This window comes from Equus przewalskii, chromosome 27, assembly GCF_037783145.1.
Source record: "Equus przewalskii isolate Varuska chromosome 27, EquPr2, whole genome shotgun sequence".
Classification (NCBI taxonomy): domain Eukaryota; kingdom Metazoa; phylum Chordata; class Mammalia; order Perissodactyla; family Equidae; genus Equus; species Equus przewalskii.
The window spans coordinates 5,102,044-5,124,204 of record NC_091857.1 but is presented as its reverse complement, the minus strand read 5'-3'; the positions used below and the strand labels follow the sequence as shown (position 1 = coordinate 5,124,204).

The 22,161-nt window shown below is 37.6% G+C and overlaps 1 protein-coding gene across 4 annotated transcripts in view; it reads left to right on the top strand.

Annotated features, from left to right (window-relative positions):
- Positions 1–651: 651 nt before the first annotated feature.
- CADM2 (cell adhesion molecule 2) overlaps positions 652–22,161 on the top strand; it is a 1,000,353-nt gene continuing 978,843 nt past the window's right edge. Inside the window, exon 1 of one of the 4 annotated variants that reach the window (XM_070597821.1) lies at positions 652–1,724. In XM_070597821.1, coding sequence (XP_070453922.1) covers positions 1,664–1,724 — 61 coding nt within the window. In that variant the 5' untranslated portion in view covers positions 652–1,663. The remainder of the gene's footprint in view (positions 1,725–22,161) is intronic. The other 3 variants (XM_070597820.1, XM_070597817.1, XM_070597818.1) reach the window with 3 other exon arrangements.

The window sequence follows — 22,161 nt, the reverse complement described above, 5'->3', positions numbered from 1 at the left end:
CTATGACCATCTTTGGTTGAGCCCCTGAAGAAAGTACAGATATGCTTTTCCTCCCTTTCTTAAGGCTATTGTTAAAACATTTATAGAGGATTTCCTAAGATTTCCCGCTTTCCTCAGTTAGAAAAGTCCCACTAAACAGCTAGTGCCACCGTTTATAAAGCGCTTACAAATTGCATGGCTCTGTAGTAACATGTTTGCATTCTCACTTAATCTTTTGCAAGTCTAAGAGTTAAGTGCTATTATTATCCTTGTTTTGCAGTTGAGGAGGCTTCAGACTTAGACATTCAAGTAAAATCATTAAACATTATGAAGCTAGAAGTGACAGCTCTGGGATTTGAACTGGTGTCTGCCTAATCCCCGAACAGACCGATACTGTCACCCACTAGGCTCTATTGAGATTTAACCTAAATTAAGTCAAAATTCTGAAGAACAACAAAAAATTAATTTCCTAACCCCTAACTTTTTCCTTCTCTGCCACACAAGCTTTTGTAGGCAGGTAGGTGTTCCGCTCCCTATGCTTAGCCTCTCCCACACCCTCTGCAATGTTTCCCTTTTGCTGCGGGAGCGTCAGAGAATGCTACTGCAGCTGGTGAGGGGGCAGGTGCAGCCATCTGCTCCAGGAGTCCAAAAGCGCACAAGAACTTCGCACCCAGGACCTGGCCCAGGCACCAAGAGTTCCAGAACCTGCTGGGGACACAGCTAATCCCGCCCCCTCGCGGTGACGATTGGCTAAACTCTTCCCGAGTGCAAAGCACTGATTAACGAAGGCAGCCGACGCCTCTGCAAGTTAGGGCGAGACATCGCCAAGGAGGTGAGACCCGCCGGAGGTGTGTGAATGGGGTCTTCAGTTGTTCCTGCCCGAAGGGTCCTTGAGAAGCCTGTTTGTTTTTCCCGGCGCCTTTCTCCACCCATCCCTTTCTCTCATTGGCCGGGCCTGGTGGGCGGCTGTGTTTCCATTGGCCGGGGGGCGGTGTCTGTCCCTGGCCAGGGTGGGGGCGGGGCCTCCGCCGCGCTGAGCTTGCCCTTGTGTCTGGTGCTCGGTAGAGCTGCCGCCGCTGCCGCCGCCGCCGTCGCCGCCGCCGCTGCAGCCCGAGCATCCGGGAGCCGCCGCCGCCGCCGCCGCCGCCACCGCCACCGCCACCGCCACCAGCGCCGCTTCCACCGCTGCCGCCTCTCCTCCCAGGACCCCGAGACACCCGAGCGCGAGCGGCGGCTGCTGCTTGCTTGCTCCCGCTTTCCCCTGCCCCTCCCTTCGGTGACCTACCCACTCCTTGCAGCCCTCGCCGGCACCTTTTCCGACACCCCGGCATCCCTGCACCACCTGCTCGGGCAGCCCCGGCGGGCTCTAGGACTTGCTGTGCGCGCCGCGAGGAAGGCAAGCCCCGAACCCGTGCCTGGCAGACGGACTGTCGCGCCTGCACCACCAGCAGGAGGAGGAGGAGAAGAAACTATTTCGCCCACCGAAACCCCATTCTGCGGGTGCTTCGCCGCTGCCGCTACTGCTGCCGCCGATTCGCGTCCGCGGGTTCAAACACCGCAGCGGCGGGGACCGTGGTCCGGCGGGCGCCGCGAGGAGCACCCCAGCAGAGTCCTGCCCTCTGGTACCCCGCTCACCAGCATCTCCTTGGCCCCTCGTTCCTTCCCCAACCCTTAGAGAGGGACCATGATTTGGAAACGCAGCGCCGTTCTCCGCTTCTACAGTGTCTGCGGGCTCCTGCTACAAGGTAATCCCCGCCCTGCCGCGGGGAGCATCAACTTCACGCCCATTCCCCATCATCCCCACTCCACCCCACATTTCCTCTCTCCCCTTCCAGTGCCCCAGTGCCCAGCGATTTCCACCCCCTCCCCCTACTCCCCGGTGCGGCAGGGGGCAGTGGCAGTTTGCTCTAGCCCCTCGAATCTCTAGCGTTGGCTCAGCCCTGCTTTCCCAGCAGTCAGCCCCTTACGCGGCACCTTTTGCCTTTTCATTCACCTGGGCTTCCTACATCCCTCTGTCCGTACCCGCCAGCACAACCCTCCTCCCACGCCTTTTAGCTGGCAACTTGTGCCTTCTCTGAACATTCCACCCTTCCACCAACCCTCACCAGCCGCCTCCCACATCACGCTCCCGACCGACCCTCTCCATCTCTTGTCATCTCTTTAACCTCCCCCTTTCTGGGTCGCCTTTCTCTTTCCCCTTCTTCCCACCATCATCATATCTGTGTGTCTTTAAAAAGTGTGTGAGAGCCTGGGAGCGAGCTACCGAGACGGCGAGAACAGCAGCAGCGGCGGCACCGTGTGCATTGCAATAACATCCCCGGGGGGGAAATGTGTTGTGAGACGTGTCATTCACCTAGGAAGAGAGAGGGCCTGTGTCTGGGATTAAAAAAAAAGAAGAAGAAAGGAAAAAGAAAGAATTTATAAATAAACCAAGAAATAAAAAAAGAGGGCAAGAGGCAGGGAAAAATTAAAAGACTCAAAGCCACTTTACCAACAAACCGACTTTTTATTATTCAGTCTGTGTGGTTTTCTTTTCTTTTTCTCCGTTTCTCTCTCTCTCTCTTTTTATTTTTTTAGCAAAGATATATATGCACCTTAGCAGTTAACTCTTCTGCTGTGGGATTTTCGCTTAGATTCCCTGCCTCTACATCAGCTGTCTGCCGCTTCTTTCCCTAATTAATATTATCCTTTCACGGGAAATGTAAGAACCACTGTGACCGCAGTGGAGGCAAACCGCACAAAACACTGTTATTATGCAAATCACTGGGTTTGGATGCAGAGTGGCTAGGGAACTGGGGTGCACTTTTCGCCAGACCCTCTCTTTTGGAGGAGGGAGGAGGGGACCGTGTGGAATGGGAGGACGATTCTGATTATGAAATAGATGGAAACGTACGGAGTCGGAGTGCATGAGGAGAGCACACTTTGGGTGGTGGTGGAGACAGGCGGCCTGCTAGGGCAGGGTGGGCAGGGGCTGTAAGGCGGAAGATTGTTGCTTTGAAGAGAGTAGTATAGAGATGTGGCTTGAGTGTGAGATACCGGCAGGATGTATGTAAAATGATGGTCGATAGGATTTCTTTAAGCTAGATGACTCTTGATTTCTTGATAAATCTTTGCCCACCCTAACTCCTCTGTCATCATTTGTGTATTTGTGGGAAAGATAAGTTGATCAAATTTATTTGTCCCTGGGTAAAAGGAATCTGAAAGTAAGACACACGTAAACTCACAGGCGTGCAAAACCCAAATCGGCCTTTTGAGGATTTAAATGAGGTCAGTGAACCATCTTTCAGCAAGTTCTTGGAATGCATCCTCTCTCCTATCCTCCTCCGGGATATAGACTGGGACCGTATTTTATTTATGCCTATTTATGAATGTGAAAGAAAAGATAGTGGACAGAATTTTCATGAAATAACTGACTGACTTTGCAGAGATATTTCTTAGAATGTTTTGTGGTAATTTTGTGTATTTTATGTTGGATGTAAATTTCAGATGTGTCATGTGCCAGAATCTCCGAGAAGGCAGACAGCCCATTCTGCCTGCTTACGCCGCCTGGTCCCATTTCCCACCGCTCACACCCCCACCCTCGCCCAAGTAACCCCTGGCTGACACATTACTTAGGTTTCTAATCCGTGCTGAAATATCCTCCCAGAGACCCCACTTCACCTCTCAGTAACTTGCATTTCTCAGCTCTGCTGTGTGTGTGTGTGTGTCTGTGTGTGCGCGCGGGCGCGCCACGCAGGGTAAAAGGAGTGTGATGTAGGGGAATCAGTTAATTTGGTGATTGCCATGAAAATTCGACACCACTGGATGTGTTTTCCCTACCAGTCTGTGTGTGCTGGCCCCGGCACATCACTGCGCACACCTCTGGGCTGGTGCGAGATTATTTATGATAGAGCATGAGGGCAATGGACTGCACTTGGGGGTCGCCTCCTCTCTGCCTTCAACATTTCCCTGTGAATTGTCTATTCAGTGCACTGCAAAATAACTGTCTGCCGGTGCCTCTCTCTCTCAGCCTGGAGAAGGATTTACTCTTTCTCTACCCGGAGAGATTCCATCAGCTGCATTCTCTTTTATTAAGGGCATGGGTCTCTTTTATTAAGTATGTAAACCAATGGTTAAGACAGTGCTGCTTTTCACAGCAGACTGGGGGTGGTGGTAGAAGGGGTATGGGTATGCCAGAGAAAATGCACCACTGCAACCAGCAGCAGCACCAGCAGCAGGTCCAAATAAATAAATAAATAAGCGTCCTATACGGCAGCTGGGGAAAGAGCAGCAGCCCAGTGATATCTGTGTACTTATGAGCCTCTTAGATCAGGCCATATTCATACACCAAAAGATAGAAGAGGATTTAAAGAAAAATCTAGAAGGGGGAGGGGGCGCAAAGCACCACTGAATTGTCTTCTCCTGTTTATGGCTGCCTCACATTTATCAAACACTGCTCACAGACACATCAGACTTTGTTGATATTGTCAGTTCCTGCTCAAACAAATTGCTCATGCCTTCCTTGTCTTAGTCTTGGCTGAGAACATTGCTTCAGGGTTCAGGTTTATGTTTCTCCCACCGCCCTACTGTTTTATTAGGACTTGGTTAGGTGTAAATGAAATGGATTTCCTGGACACAGATTAAATACTTAGCAGGTCTTTCCTTTCTATGTTCAGGGAAGGAAGGGGTGGGGGGACTAGTGAGCAACTGATTTTGGCTAGGGGGAGTCTGCTCTGCCTGCTAGTAGTTATGACTAGGCAGATACTGTAGGCAGTCTATGGCTTCTTATTTTTAGCTTTATCAGCACTCCAGTAACATTCTGTCACTTAAGTAATACTAATCAATTTATTTATTCTCTGAATTACCATACTCTCTCTTGCAATATGCATTACTTTAGACAAGAGACTCATTTGGACATATCTTCTCTGTGTTTTCCATTGTCACCAGTTTTTTACTTTTTCTGGGAAGCAAAATCAACCTTTTGGCTTGTTAGTATGTAGACTGATAAGCCAGTGGTGAGAATCAAGTCAATGATAAAATGAGTTAAAAAAAAAAAAAAGGCTTAAACAGTTCTATTCTACAACATCTACCAGTTCATCCTCTACGTATCTTTAGGAAATGAGTAGTTAGAAAATAAGCACATTTCTGACCAAAGTGTAACTTGGAATGTAGACTACTTAGATAACAAAATTTGATTCACTGTTAAGCTATGGGTATCCTGTCTTATTTTCCTCCATCATAGACAGAGGAAAAATCTGGGGTAACGACAGGGGACACTTTTGAGAAATGAATGTCTTTAGAATGAGGAGTGCAAAGGCTTACCACCTGTCACTAAGACTTCTCTTGGCCACAGAGTAGATCCAGTTCAACTGCTAACCCTTGCTGAACCTGGATCCCTTTCCTTGCCTGAGGGGGCACTGTAAAGTTGGGCACTGTTTTGTTTAGCACAGGAAACAATCCTAGAGAGGGCAAAAAAGAAAGAAGGTCAAGATATAGCCAGAAAATAGACATGCATAGAGAGACCCTGATTTTCTTGAGAACTTTATTTCCTTTTCAGAGTTATTCTTACACAAAAACATATCCAACACAAATACTGGGGCTTTAGTATTTTTTTCCCATGGGACAGTCTGGTAAATGATGATGTTATATTTAGAAAGAAAGATCTTCAAATTAAAAGATAAATTGGACATACATATTACTTGCCTCAGTGTGTGTCATAAACCTCCCCTTATATTTTTAGAAAGCAAATTATAATACAAAATACACTTATGTACATTTGATAAAATGCTGGTAACTTCATACTTCCTAAGAGCATGTCTCTCCCACTCTTTTGCCTCTGCACGTCATAACCTTAGTCTCATCAAGCTCATTTCTAACGCTGAATGCAGATCCTGGAATATAACTCACCTCCTTTTTTGATTAACAGCTGGAACTTTGAAAAGTAGAGTCTGTACATAAGAGCCAGTGACTATGACTTAAACAGTCAAACACCAGACACTTAAGTAATTGAGGAAATCTCCCTGCAAATATGAGGAGTTTCTGGACTAATTTTGTATTGATACATGAAAGCTGGCTTCATTGTCTTTTTCTCATTTCTACAACTTTTTGAATTCTGGGAACATAATAATGACAGAGGTAAGCATCAACTGAGATGGCCTCTTCCTGCCTTCTCCACTAGAAGATCAGATACTTGAAAACTATTTGCTCTGCATTTAAATAGAGAGATGTCATTTTTCTTAAAGAAAAACTTACTTAAATTACTTAAAGAGCAAATGGAAATGCAACAATGTTAGAAGACATCCTGAGCATACATTTTAAAGTGGCCTGAAGTCAACATCAAATGATAGCAGTTTTCTTTATAAAATAAAGAGTCTATGGGGTATCATGATTGAGACAAGATTTATTTATTATGAAGGATTTGGGGTACATTAATAATATAACATAGACTTATTATATAGATGCTTTACTGGATCATACTGCCGTGCATTCTATGAGATTTATTGAGAAAGAGTCCTTTTTTAACAGACTTCCTTAAACCTCTTTGGCAAAATCGCCCACTGTGCAGCAGCTGGCCAGGTAGATTGAGGAGGCATCAAGAAGGGAAATTGCAAATCAAGGAAGCAGAAGTCACAAGCTGAAATTAGAGTTCCTTTGTGGAATTGGCAGAAATTGGCTTGTTTACCCTCTTAAAACAGCTCTAGTGCCCAGTAATTATTAAATTTAAGCTTCCTGAGGGCAAGCGCCGAGTGTTGCTTATCTGAGCAATCTTCTTATTCTCAATTTAGTAGATGCATAATAGATAGTGTTGAAATGAATATTAGGTATGTCCTAATTAGTTTTGATGGAGATAAGTGGTCCTTTCTCTTCATAATATATCAGCACTTACTTTGTTAACTAATGTACGTAAGAGTTAATTTTAACATTTTGTAGGCTATGGGGTTTAGGAAAAGTTTTCCTATAGAAAAGTACATAGCAATAGCTCTTCATATGCATCTTTAAGTGAATGCAATCTGATCAATTGTTCTTAACATAATGTTTTTCTACCCATTTTTTTCCATGATTAAAAATCCCAAATATTTTGCATTTGTTTAGATCATAAACTCATTCCATGAAAAAAGGAAGGACATGATTTAAATATACTGATTTAACCTAAAATATTTAAAAGGACAAGTTCATTGCCAACATTTTATTTGAAAATGTCAAGCATTTTTGGAGTGCAGTTCCATAGTGTCAAAAAAAGGCATCTTCTGCAAATTCCTTGTGTAAAGAGGTGGGTGAGGATTAACCTAGAGCTGTGGCAGCTGAAGCCCCCTGCTGTGTGATGATGCAAATGGCATCTCAGGCCTAATGTGCTCTGCAGCGGCAGGCGACACACAGGAAAGCAGTCATGTGGCATGAGTGAAATAGGAAGTCTTTTCATAGCTTATGGTGGACATGAACCATCCTTCAGCTTTTTACCACCAGAAATAATCCAGAGAATATTTCTAATCGCATAAGCTCATGATGAAGCAAAAGAGAGAATACATATTTTATCTAGAGATTAATGTAATAAATAAATTCTAATAAAATTATCAATGTTTTCATCAAATGGATGGTAGATATTTTCTAGCAAACTATCAGGAATGTGTGTCATTTAAGGAAAATAAATTGCAAAGTTAAAATAGGATTTCTATGCAGTTGTTTACATGTCTTGGACCTGATAATTGTCGGGCTGGGAAATATGTCATCCTTCTCTTCCTTTAGTAAGTAAGGAGTTAGTCTCTTGGTTTTTTTTTTTTTTTTTTTTTCCTATTAGAGCATTTCCTGTATTATGAATATACAGTAGTTTTAAAAGAAATAGGAATTAACTGTTCAGTGCATGTTCACATAGTTTATTTAGTGCCATAAAGTGGAATTTGTGTTAATGTCAAATCAGTAGAGAGTATTTTCTCTCTGGACAACATTATTTATCACAAAGTCAAAAGCATCAAATAGGTTCCTCAATAAAAGTAAGAGTTGTGAACCAGTTATTACGGGCAGCCTGTAAGGGAAGCCCAGCTGATAACAGGAGCTAATGTAGCTTGGTTTATTTTGATTCCGTTTGCTACAGAATAAAATAATTGAACATATTATGAATATTGATTTTTTATTCAAGAAATGAGCCCAGTTGGTCCTGTTAATGTCTTCAGTGCATTTCTTTAAGCAGATATGAAATTGTTTTCATCTTAGAAGTATGTAATGTATTTAAAAGTTAGGAAAGCAAATATTCTGCTTAATTAGTATCAGTTAAATATTAATGCTGAAATCAGAGATGTATTTATTGAGAAAAGAAATATTCCTCAATCATTTATCTCTATATATGCACATATATACAAGTTTAAAGTGTACAGTTATTTTTAGAACTGGAGGACAACTTTAAAATTTTGTAAGTAATCAGAGTTTGGGGCTCTCAGGGATGAAGCGTGAGAGAAAGGTAAGAGTTTAGTTTGTTAGCAATCATTTGCTTTTACCCTTTTTAACGAAGGTTAAAAAATGTATTTTTTAAATAAATTTTCTTAGGCTATAACAATGATTAACTTCTCCACTTAAAAACATACAACACGGTTTACAGTTTCTGAATAGGCAATAGAGCTGAGCATTTATTCTGGCTCTTCTTTTGTGCTTATGAAACTGAGTGATGAGAGCCCACTGCTACCTGAATAGACGCAGGGCTGAGGTTGTAAGGAGATCTGCCATGGAGAGAGCTGCCCATTAATTATTCACATTCTATTTTAGAGGTCTTTCAAGTAAATATTAAGACAGTCATTATTCAACATTGGGGATAACTCTTTGAGTCAGCAAATAGTGTTCACTTGAATATTTAAATTATCTTTCAGCAATTTGCATGCTGAAGGGGAAGCGCCTGTTTAGTAATAGTTAAACAATTATTCTGGGGGCTAGATGCTGATGTCATTGGGGAGTATTCAGAAGATAAAAACAACCATTCATTTGCTTGGAGGAACATAAAACCTTAAAGCTAAGTGTGATCAAATAGTGCAAATAATTTCACACAAAACGAAAGTCTTTTTATAGGTCAGTTGATTCCCTAATAATTTATATATTTGATGATGGTTTATTTACAGTAACAGTGCATTGTTTGTCTAAAGTCATCTTTGGGAACAGAGTGACAAAGCACCTTTCCTGACAAGGATGTGCTGCTGACTGCTAAGTGTATAGCCCTTATATTGATTCCGTGTAATTTATAAAGCCAATTAATTTGTTCTTGTAAAGAAATATTTTTAGCTTCTTTGCTAAAATTCTTTGCATTTAAAAATGCAAGTGCGTCCTATAACACTTACTTAAACATCAAGGACTAAAATTTATAGTGTGTAAAATATGTTTTTACTTTCTTAATAAATTCCTATTTTACATTGACTTGTCCTCTGTCCCCCCTGGGGGAAAATGTCCATGACACTGCTACCTTGTGTGCCTTCTCATACCTTATATGTTCTCTGCTTGTCATCCTTAAGTAGTAGACTTAGGTTGAAATGAGAGATGATTAGAATATTTGTATTTAAAAACAAACAAGAAAATGTACAATAAGCTTGTTATCCAATTGTCATTCCTTTACTGCTGTTTCATGTGCTGAAGTCTGAATAGTAACTCAGCTTCCTTTACACTCTCCAAGAATATAATATCCTCCCCATTCCTGATCATGCCACCAACCCGAAAGACTCATTAAAAGAAATTAACAGGGAATGAAGAATAGTTAAAGAAGGGAGTTTTGCTAAAGCCCTTATGTGGAACACTTACAGATTGAGTGTTTTTCCTTTCAACCTCCAAGGCGGGTACCCCGATGTTTTAGCAAGGATAAAACACGTACATGTGCTTTTACTTGTTGTTCTTATTGTTCTTATTACAGTTTTTGAGGGTACAATCCCTTTAGACTCATAATAAAAATGCCAAAAAAGAGGAGGGAAGGAATGTGAGTCAGCCAGCCAAACACACACAGAAACGCCTGGCAAAGCCGACTAAATTAGCATATGCTAGGCTGCAAGTTTCCCTCTGTTGTTACATAATCCCTTTCTAATAGGAAATCAGTTCTCATACTTAACCCTTTCAGGAGGTTTGGAATTCTCCAAGTGTTGTATTTTTATTTTGCTTCATTTATTTTCTCACGAATTCTGTAAATCATCTATTGAGGGGCTTTTATGTCAAATTCTTTTTTTCACTCTTCAGTCTGTATACAAATGTTCCATTCTGTGCCCAACTTCAGGATTCAAGAATCAACTTTTCTATAGCTTTCACTGAGAGGATCTCATTAGCATTTTAGGCTCTCTTTACTCATGTGCAGCTTTCTTTAGAAATGTATTAGTTCTATGAGGTTCCCCTAAGGATTCATAATACTCCAGTTTGTTACATGTACTGTGATATTCAGTGTGCGTTAATTGTGCACGTGTCCTCATTTCAAAGCCTTTTCAGGGATCATGTGGGATAGAACAGGGGTCTGGCTGTACGTTCACTGTCATGTGTTAATGTGTAGGTGGTATTCAGAGAAGGATGTCTCTGAAAGCAATTATATATCTATGACTCCAGTATAGCAAGCAGTTACTCACATTCTGCCCTTACTAGTTACCCTGCCAAGGCAGAATGAAATTCACCATTGTGACACATAATACAGTATCTGTTATTTCTAAATAGTTGTTTGCTCTGGGAATGAAATAAAATAAAATAATGTGTATCCCTTATCCTGAATAGAGATTGTTCCTTTCACTCTCCCAAACAAAAAGAAGAATCAGAAATTGTTCCTAAATCAATACTCTATTCCTTAACTAGCCCATTAACACATTTTGCTGTGGTGGGATCTTGAGGTTACGCTGGTTATCATTTGAGGCTATAGATTTTTAGATAGTATTAATTGCCTCCAGACTTCATGGGCTGCCAAAAGACACTGCATTGCCAAATTTGAGTCATTATATTTTCACTTTTTGATTTGTATGCAATTTGGACAACTGTGAAAGTATATAGGAACATTGAACTCAACTGCAAGAGAGAGAAATACATTTTTTTAAAATAGGAACTTCATTTGTGGAGGGATAGTTACAAGAACTGGCTCATTTAGTACATGTCACTATTTATAAGGAGGATATTTTCCTTCATTGAATGAGTTTGATAGTGTACTTACATTAATTGTGCCTTTTGACTTACTTGTATTCCTCTGTGTGTTATATCATCAGACAATTTGAGTTTAATTTGTAAATACAACTGCTTTTTTTTCTTTTTATTTATGACTATTGCAATAAAAAAAGCATTTTGTAAGTTGATATATTGACAATTTTAACCAATTATTGTTTCCTTATTTTACACAATTGCATTATTTTTGAAGCCATATTATTATTAATGGTAGGTTAAAAATATCAGTGTCCAGGAAGCCATAGGAGTTTTTAATTATGAGAATTTTTTACCAGAATCTGATGTGTACCTTGTAGTAGGCAAAAGAATGCCATCTGCCCTTTATTGATCATTTTAAGCATTTATGTCTTCTTAGTTCATGAGAGACCTAAGCATTTTATTTTGTCTGTGCTATGATCTATATCACCCCTTTGTATATTTTTATTATAGCATTTTGGATGTTGAGTATTTATCTGTCTGTCTCCTCTGGTGGACTATAAGCCCGTAGAGTACAGAGACTTAGTCTTCATTTTATTTCAAGTGCCCAATCGAATGTCTGGTCTGTGTCTTTTATTAATGTTTTCATTCCACTTTTTGATTAGTTCTCTACCAATCCACTTAATCTTGGCACATCTCTTTAATTGTAGCCAAATAACATTTAAGTATTTATGTTATAACTGACAAGGTGCCAATATAGTATTCTGAATAGAATAAATATTTGCAATGAATTTTCATTTGTATGTAATGTACAGGGAGAAGGAAAAAATGAGTACTAACAGACACAAACAACTTTAAATAATGACATACTTCACAAAAATGTGGAATCATCGCTTTCACTTAAGGCAGTCAGTTCAAATTTGCACTGAAAACATACATCTCATAGCTTTGAATCTTCCTGATTTCCCTGGGCATCATAACCCCTTGTGTTTTTTCTACCTTCAAACAATTTCTATCTGTAGCCCCAAAATATTCCTGATGATGACTTTGGATAAACTTGAAGCCAGATCATCTTATTGTTCTATTTAGAGTGGCTGGTATTTCTGGATAAATGTATAAACAAAGAGGAATTACAAACTGACCTTGATCTGCCAGATTATCGGTGCAGACTGACCTGCTTTTCTCATTGCTAAGCTATAGAGTGGAGATTCTCTGAGCAGTCCCTGAAGTACACATTCAGGGTGTATTCTTCTCAGTTTAAGTGGGAGAGATTCCATCTGTTTTATTTAAAAGGGCTTTTAAAGAAAATGCTAAATGTTGGTGGTTGTTGTTTTTTTTTTAATGCTTAGTCATACTTCTGCAATTGAGGACACGTTTGCTATGTTTGCATTTGATTTATTTTCCTTTTTGCATTTTGAAAGACAGTGGGAGGAAATATGGGAATATTAACTGCTTTTTGAAGAGGATTTAAACATAGTTACCGAGAGCGGAACACCAAGGGAGGAAAGACTTTCTACAATTTGTGGTGACTATTTCCACATAAAGTGTTTTAAGAATGCTTTTCAAAAAAGTCCCAGTGAAATGTAGCTTTTCATAAAAGTCACATAGTTTTTCTTCAGATTTGGAAAATAAACTTCCCTGATGTCTTTTGGATTTTTGACAGTTTTATGACTATCAGCATTTGAAAAGATATTAACTAGGCTAACTTAAGAGTCACCTGATGCCAGGTGCTGCAATCACGGTATCATCCTCACATGGAAACAGACATTCAGTAAATAAATATGCAAAGTAGATTAAACTAGCTCAAATTATTAAGGGTTATTGCCACCTATATTGAGAATATTAAGAATTATATTCTTCCATTGCTTCTGTTAGTACCTAAAATCTTGCTTTATGTTAAAACGTGAGTATCAGGATGATGTGACAGCCACAAAAGAATAACCTCCTTCTTTATCGTGGCTCCTTTTTGGCCCTTGCTGACTGATCCACTTTCCAGAGCCTAGCGAATAAAGGGAAAGTAGTTTGGGAGGCAATTTTTATTGCCTATTTTACTGTTTTGATGAAAAATTTTTTAGTAAGTTACTGAATTGTATTCATTATATTGAGGATATTCCTATAAATCTATGGCTAGAAGTGACATATTTTAAATTTCTACGTGTAACCACATAGTATTTGAAACACTGGAGGAAGAGTCACACCTTCATATTTCTCAAGTTTTAGTCATTATGATCTGCTCAGAAATTGAATTTTCAATTTGACATAAGAAGGAAGGATTTTTATCTGCCGCTTTAAATGCGAAAGCATTTCAGACCAACATTCTTATCCAGAGTCACCAAATTAAAAACATTAGTGCCCATAATATTCATCAAAAGGATATTATACTAAGGGTATTGTCTTTATAGAAAGATTTGATGTTAACTAGCATGACAAAAGAAGTTGTGTGAATATATGAATATAGTTTTTAATATATTTTTAAAAGTCCAGTAAAATTTGTAGAGGATAGCTTCATGTCCACTGGCTTTTTTTTTTTAACATGGAAATGCTGTGGATGAAGTAAGACTAATGGTTTTGTAAAACTTCAATTCTCCATATCCTTTCACTTCCATGGAATAACTAAGATAAAAATATTGGTGGATAGATAAGATCACAGTTTTTTAGAGGTCGGGGAGAGGTCATTAAAGTCATAGTTACTTTAAATTTTTGTTTTGTTTTACCCAATTTTATTGACTATACAAATACAGACTACAAACAAGGCAGAACAGATTACCCTTGAAGGATATGATAGCATAAAATTATATTTTGTAATACAACAGCTATGTTTGATAGGTGGATATGGACAGAGGAGGAAGACTAATAATCTTGTTATCGTTTACTGATGGTTTTATAAGATAACAATAAACTTGATCAGGAATTAAGGATACTTCCTCCACAGACCTTTGTATCTTCTTAGTGTACCAAGATGGAGAATGGGAGTCATTTGGCGATAGAGGAAGAGACAATAATAAATATCCCCAATCTTTGAGTGGAACACAATAGCAGCCATGCCAAACTACAGCTACCCTGGAAGTGGCAGTGAGGCTGGCCTACTGGATGTCGGTTTTTGTAGTGAGAATTCTCTATTCATCATTGAATCATTGGACTAATTCAGACTTCAATTTTTGGAAGTGCCCTGCAGAAGCGAGACATAGTGGTAGGAATCAAGGGACCTAACTTCTCATCCAAGTCGTGCCACTACTTTAGAGACCTTGAGTGCCTTACGTCTCATGAAGTTTAGTTTCTTCACTGGTAGATTGAGAGATTGGAACTGCATCCATTCTTTGGCAATGTGTTGTAAAAAGGATCTTATGGATGATTACAAAGTGCAGAAATGGAGTTTTTCTTTTCTCTTTCCACCTAAAATTGTTTTGTTTTGTTTTGTTTTTGGTGAGGAAGCCAAAATCTGTGCAGTCTTCTTCTATTTTGTATGTGGGATGCTGCCACAGCATGGCTTGATGAGCAGTGTGTGGGTCCATGCCTGGAATTGAAACCCACCAACTCCAGGTCACCAAAGCAGAGTGCTTGAACTTAACCGCTCTGCCACTGGACTGGCCCCTAAAAGTGTTTTATAACACAGTCAGGATAACACTAATTGTGTGCTCTTAAAATACCTTTCACTAAAATTTAATTTTTGATATATACCCATGCATTAATCAGTGTTTACTGTTTTTACACATGTAGAGAGATTTTTATTCTCATACATGTCTATATAATTTTCAGAGCTCTTTCTCTGTCAGTGAATTTTATAAATTAATTTTGGGTCATACATTCTTTTCTCATGAAATTACATCCATAGATCAATTTTGAAAATTAGGCAATTGTTGCTCTGTTAGTCATTTTTATTATTTGGGAGTGGATAGAATTGAGTGTTTCCATTTTTAGTTCAGTTTTGTTTCTCTGTGCATTTAATGTGTGTGTGTGTAAATTTTTACAGTTATTTGAGTTTTCATTGCCTTTGGTCTTCTTAAGCTTACTTATTCATTCATTGATTTGTTTTTCAACAAGTACCTGTTTAAAGGTAGTGTTGTAAGTGCTGGTAAAGAAGTGAACAAGATGGAGACAGTTGATGCCCTTAAGGAGCTTACAGTCTATGGCTGAGACACAGAATAAACAAATCACAATATGTAATACCCTAAATCTTTATTTTCTGAAATAGAAATTCCATTTTTATAGTAATATCTTTTCAATAGCAACAGAAAGTGGATGTATCAGTGAGGATAGGAAATCACTGACTTAACAACAGTGTTATAAACCTCAGTGGGCTTTTAACACTTTTCATTTAAGGTTGGATTAAAGAGCTCTCATTTCCTCCAGTCGTTTATCCTGAAAACATTCTCAGTATGATGCCAGCTTCTTCCTTTTTTTTATTAATACAACTTGAAAGAAGCTGACAATTGAACAAGAAATATTCAAGCATGCTCTATTCTAACTGATTTGTTCAAGAGGATGATTCATTTAATTTCATAAAGGCTCAGTGGGCCAGAACAGTGGATGACCAGGTCAGCAGAGGGAATGTAGGGGAGAAGAGGTCTGTGAGAAGGATCTATGTAACAAGCAACAATATTTAGTTTTTTAGAGCTGAAGTTCTGCTTGAGCAATTCTCGTGTTACCAGCGACAGTCATTTAAAGAGCTGCTGATGCCTCAGGGAAAACATTTTTAAAGTGTCCTATCTAGAAACAATGCTCCTTGTACTGTGTCGTATATATTAAAACTCTGTCTCTTGCTTATATTACAATACATCGTGCCTGATTAAAACCTGTACTGCTATAATATGGCTTCTTGAGAACGCTGATTAAATGTTCTTCCTGAAATCTTTCCTCCTGCTCAGACTGCTCTGAATATGATTGAAATATTAATCACTTGGTAAACAAAGCTGGAGAATAGATGAGAATAGCATTTAAAATCTTTAAAAATACAATGAATTTTATATACAATTATTTAAAATGTTAGAGAGAAAATACAAAATCGTATGAATGGGCCACAGATATTCTTGACAACTTCATGTTACTTCTTTTAGTATTTAACTTTGAATGATGACCTCAGTATGCAAATGATGTCATATTTCTAACAGATTGTCTGGTATTTTGGAATACTATTCTTTAGTGATCAGTGGTTTTCCTGCAGTCCCTGTAGTAGATAGAGTAAAATTTTTTTAATAAGTATTTTGGAAATCATAATAGTGGTGGTCTAGCATGTATAATTACTCTATTTAGAGACTTATTCATCTAGAATACTTACAGTAGTACAATGCACAGCTAGAAAAACCTCAGCTTAATCATTATCTTTAATTTCGCTTTCTTTTTGTTTTAAAGGAAACTTTGAAATTAAAGCAATTCAGGTAAATGCTCTGTGGCAGGAGATAACTCGCAAGAGTGTAGTTTTATACTAAATGATTTATTTTGAAAATATATTCAGTTTTCCAAAGTAATTCAGAGATGAATACGTATTTGGAAACTTTTATAGAGGGAACTAGGTGGTGCTGTTCTGTCATCTTTGTGTCTTAGTGACTTCTTAGGTCCGGTTCTCAATTCATTAAACATTTTCTTGCAGTAGGTGCATTACGTAAGATGTGGTTTTGGACACATGGTGGCATTACCTTTTATTAACCAACTAAGTTTGTTTATCGATCTTAGGTCTTTATTTTCGGCACTATTTTCACATAGCAGAAAAAAACTTTCCCTAAGCTGTAAGATACATCACAGTTTACAACTTCCCTCATTTCTTTAACGTTTAATATAATATATTAAGTGCTGAAATCTTCAGATATTTATGTTAGTATGTGTTTTTAAAATCTTTGTACTTGGCTATTTTATTTACCAAAACTCTTACTATTAATTGAGTCAGAATTTAAAGTGGTGAAATTTTGTACAGTTTGAGCTGACTTAAAATAAAAATACTACAAAATATATAAGCTCAAGGAAAACATTTTTACTATTTGAAGTACTAAAAATGGAATTAAACCTTTAAACAAAAGAAATAAGAAAGCTTCCCTTGAAAAGAAATTGTTTGCTTAGTTTACTTCCCTGTAGGAAAAGTGACCTCAATTAGGCTGTCAGTTAATCTTTTCATCTTTCAGGATGTCATTAGGTTAATTGTGATTATGATCTTGGTGGTACCTGATAGTCCAAAATGAAGTAACATGCTTTATTTCAAATGAGAGAACAAAAAACAAAGCTAACCCCCCCCCCCCCCCCGCCACCGTCCATGTAGATTAAGTACACTGGTGTCTCTGAGGTGTATTTTCTTGGTAAGGATTACAGTTTCATTCAGATACCTTTAGATTGAGAGAATGCTTTAGGTAAGAGAAAACTTAAAAGGACTGTAAATTTTTTCCGTCAGAAATCATCTTGTGTTGCATACAAACAATTGTAAGTTATGTTTCATAATGATTTTGCAATGCTTTTGGAGAAGAATGTATCAATACTTTATTATCTAATGAAAATCTAGATAGAAAACAAGGATGAAGTACTTCAAGAGCTGTCTACTCATGTCCCTCCTTGTAGAACTGGAGTTCTGTCATTTTGAATGAGGAAAAAAGTAATTTGTATCCTTCTTTATTTCTGATAAATAAATCCTCCTTGGTGCTATTTACACCATAACACACTGAAGTTTTACTTTAATCGAAAAGTGAACATTATGTAGAAAACTCTTTGCATTTTCTCTTACCTGGCAATCTTTTATCAGTGGAAGATAGAATCAATACAGGATTTCAGAATGGTTCCTTGATATGTCATCTTACAAGGCAGAGAGATCACCTCTGAGATGAACATCTTCCAGACTAATAAATTTAAGGGAAAGTGCTGCTAGACTTCTGTGCTCACGTCTGGCCTTCCGGCCTCCCAAAATAAAGTGGGAATCACAAGTATCCGGATGAATGCCAGTGGTTAAACACTTGCCGAGGAATAGTTCAGAATGGGGGAACTGTGTAGAGAATTGGGATTATTCATTCACAAGGAATGCCTTCACTTCCTATCAAATGAAAATTTTCCAAAGAAGGATTGGCTAACTCGAATTTATACTGCAATAACCTTAAAATGGGAAGAAACCTAATAATAAATAAAAGTAAAAAATTTAAGATTATATAAAAAGTTGAGATTTATGTTTTGGGTTTTAATTATTTCTATTACAAAAATACTTGCTACCTTTTACATACTATCACTGTAAGAGTAAATCTTAGACTAGACAAAGAATTATGAAAGTTCTGCACAGATTTGCTGTGTCTACATGCTCAAAAACATGCAGTGTGTTTATGATAATGAATGATCCACTTTTTGGAAGTTGACATTTTGGCAGTGATACTAATAAGAAAATATTCAACTTTAATATGTTAGATACTAGAATTACATTATGGAAAGTTAAATGACACTGTCATCAGGATCAATAATGATTGGATAGCCTATTTCTAAAATACATCACACTTCAAATAAAGCATGATATTTGGTAAAAAAATCTAAATCCTAAATGACTATACTTGAACCTTATTTTCCTTCCAGAATATAGAAAGTCTACATGTTGTTTTATTTCATTTCTTAAATGTCAAAAATACCAAAATTTATTTTGTAACTCTGGTGACTGCTTATTATTTTAGAAGTAAAATTAGAGGGCAAGAGACTAAAACACATCTCTGACATTATGGTGTCTCCTTGGAGTCAAGCTCCAGAATGAACACCAAAAACGTTCTGTCATTTTTCATAACTTCCTGTGGTCATTATTTATTTCTTGGAGATCTAGTGTTAGAGTAAAAGAGGCTTCCTTCACAATTATTTTGATGAAGATTCATCTCAGGCGATGTAGCATAAACCACTGACTATTAGTGATCAGTGACAGCCGACAGATTACTTGGCATATCATTTTTTTTTCAGAGAGCCTCATCTTCTCTCTCCAAATGCTCCTTTGGAAGCTTGTGTAGAGGTCCCTTTTCATCTTGCCATGTTTTATCAATGATGAAAGATTTATATCTCATGGATCTAAAGGTGTTTTTCACTTTAAAAGGTAGACTAAAAAAAATAACAACAATAAGTAAGGGATTTCTGGATTTCTTTTCAGATCAGAGTCAGAGAGCAGAATAGGTGAAAACATCAGAAAAGGGACTGATGATAATTAAGAGAATAAAAGCAACACTATAATGGAGAGGATGCATGTATATCTTTTATACCCTTAAGTATATTTTTCTTTATTAAACTGACAGAAAATCGAATTTCCAAATGAGGCTTGATATAAAATTCTAGTTAACATCAGCCAATCAAGTTTTTATGGATCCAGTGGATACAGACATCGTTCATGGTGAAAGAGATTAGAAAAGAACTAAATAAGAATTTTGGATGACCTTTGGTCAGCATGTCCAGAGCCTCATTGTGGTGTGACAGCACAGGTAATGAAGAATTCTAACACTGTGACACGCAGGTATAATTGATATTAACCGCATTTGGAGAAAATATCTTACCGCAAATTTAATATACTCTTTTGTACAACTTATAAGAAAATGAGAACTTTAAATATATCTCCCCTAGTTGCCTTTGATTGTGTCAAGATCTAATTTGTCTTACAATTAGTGCTTTTGTCTTCCTGTGTTGGCATTAATCTGAGTGGGAGGATGGAATACAATAATTAGGAAGTACTGGTGTTTTGCAGGCCAGTCCCAGGAGAAGCTCTTCTTATAGTGGCTTTGCAGTTTACAAATTGTCAACTTTTCAAAAAGTATCTTATTATTGGCTACATACATTCAGAGGTGAAACTGGGAAAAAACACCACAACGGAACAGTTCTTAAAAGCAGAGCAATGGTTTAATCATTGATTTGTTTTCATGAAATATTAACTTCAAAACAGAACAAAACAGAACTTACAAAAGCAGTCTCTACATTTAATTCCTAATGTGTCAATCAGCAGAGGTTTCAAAGGGAACAATGGTTGTTTGAAACTAAAGTCTCTAAGACTGGGGAGCACTTGGCATTTTAGGAAGCCAACTTCCTTATCCAAAATTCTAAAAATAAAAATTTTTGAAAGAGAATAAAGGCACTTGCAAATAAGTTTGTCTTCTAGTTTCATTTAAACAAACAAAAATATGTGGTGTAAACTAGAGAGATATGACAAGCATTTAGAAATGAATAAGGTGTATTTGCTTATCTAACCATTAAGAAATTAATCTAAATGTGCTAATAATTTAAAGTATTCCCCCTGACATTATCTAAGACGTTAGCGACATTATCGGAAATTGTCTTGTCTTTTTAACGTTGTGATATTTTCTGCCTTTTCCTTATTGACACTAAATTCTGTGAGTGCAGAGATGTTATTTACTGTTTTCATTTTCTACTTCTAGAATATAGCCTGGTACACAGTTGTTCAATAAATTTTTGTTCGTGAATGAATATGAATCTTGGTTTATTTTTTAAATTAAAGACTTCACTTTTTGAGCAACTTTCTCTAGTGAACAGAGACCAAATTAACAAGTATTTAAAATATACCTACTTAAGATTAGTTATGATTTAGTTGGGTTCACGTCCTTTTAGTAGACACGTCATGTTCCATATTTGATTATAGATCATTTTTTATTTGAAAACATTTGTACCTAATTGTGTTTATTAGACTTAAAATAAAACACAATACTCCTGTTTCTCATTTAAAACAGTAAAGGAAAATAGAGCAGTGGAATTTCCTTGCTGAAATGACATAAGAAAACTTTCAAAGTATTCATATATCTCCTATGTTAGATAATTCTCATTGCTAGTGTAAGTTCAGGGTGTGTGTGTGTGTGTGTGTGTATTCTTTATATCAGAAATTTGTCTGAAGTCATGTAATTGTAACTGCATTGTGTGGAAAAAAATAAAACCAAAGATCATAATAGACCACAGGGGAAATTCTACATGAGAAGACTGTTATAGCAAAATTGGATGGAAGTTTAAAATAAGCTCTGCTGTAGTTTAGATTAAACATGATCTCATTTAAATCTTATTTCAGAGGCAGCATACTGTAAATGGAAAGTATAAGGGTTAGGGCATCCAGAATTAAGGTTCTGATGTTGACTATGCCACTGGCTTTCTCCATCATGTGGGGAAACAGCTCTGTCTCCGGCTCAGTTACTCAGAGGGTGTTAGACTTGGATCAGCTCCAAGGTCTCTTTCAACTTGAAGACTGTCTCCAATTCAGCAGTTAAAGTAAATGAATATACTTTGCAAAGGTTAGGATATGATTATGTCTTCATCATTAAAAGTTTTGATTAGACGAAAGTGTTATAAAATGATGATATGAATGACTAGTTCTTTCTGTAAAATTCTACTGATACACAATGTGTTTTAAAAAATGGATATGTATTATATGCATATATAGTCAAGTATTTATTGATATATTGACATGTTATTGGTATACAAGTATATAACAAATAAATCTGATTGTTATATGATTCCATTTGTTTTCAAAATGCATGTGTGCATGAATAGATAATTCATTGCATTTCTAGCTTTTCACCCTATTCTCTGTAAAGGGAGACATGGATGACTAAAAGAGGGATCATTGAAGAAATAGTCATCACCTAAAACGCTGGCAAGAAAAATCTTAAACTATTAGAAATTACCAGCCTGAAAGGGAGGAAAAAAGCTCAGTGATTCTGGGAATAGACTTTAATAAGTGAAAATAATTTTACACTAAGTGCCATAAACAACTGTTTTTTATATTCATTAAAGCTCAAAATAAACATTATGTTCTTAAACTACTCCAAAAGTAGTTTAGACTTTAAGACAATTTCCAGGCAGGACTACTAGAGTCTAGAATAGGAAGTGGTGAAATGCTTTCTTGGTGTCTACAAGGGTGGATGCCTTTCTTTAGTCTTTAGGTGCTGATTTAATAGTGTGCCCTCTTAAAGATAAAGTTAGAGAACTAAAGGGCCTCAAATCATGAGATAGCACTTCATGAAACCAGTTTGCACAAGTTGTAACTAATCCAAAATTTCACTTTTATCAAATAGAATTTGTTCTTAAGAAAGCCAAATGCTTGTTATTTCCTTTGTAAGTACGTCATTAGATAAAGGTTGCATTGATTAATTTAGAGAGGAATTCATAGTAACCTCTAATCATAATCGTACAAAGAGTTAAATTCTCTTCGTTATG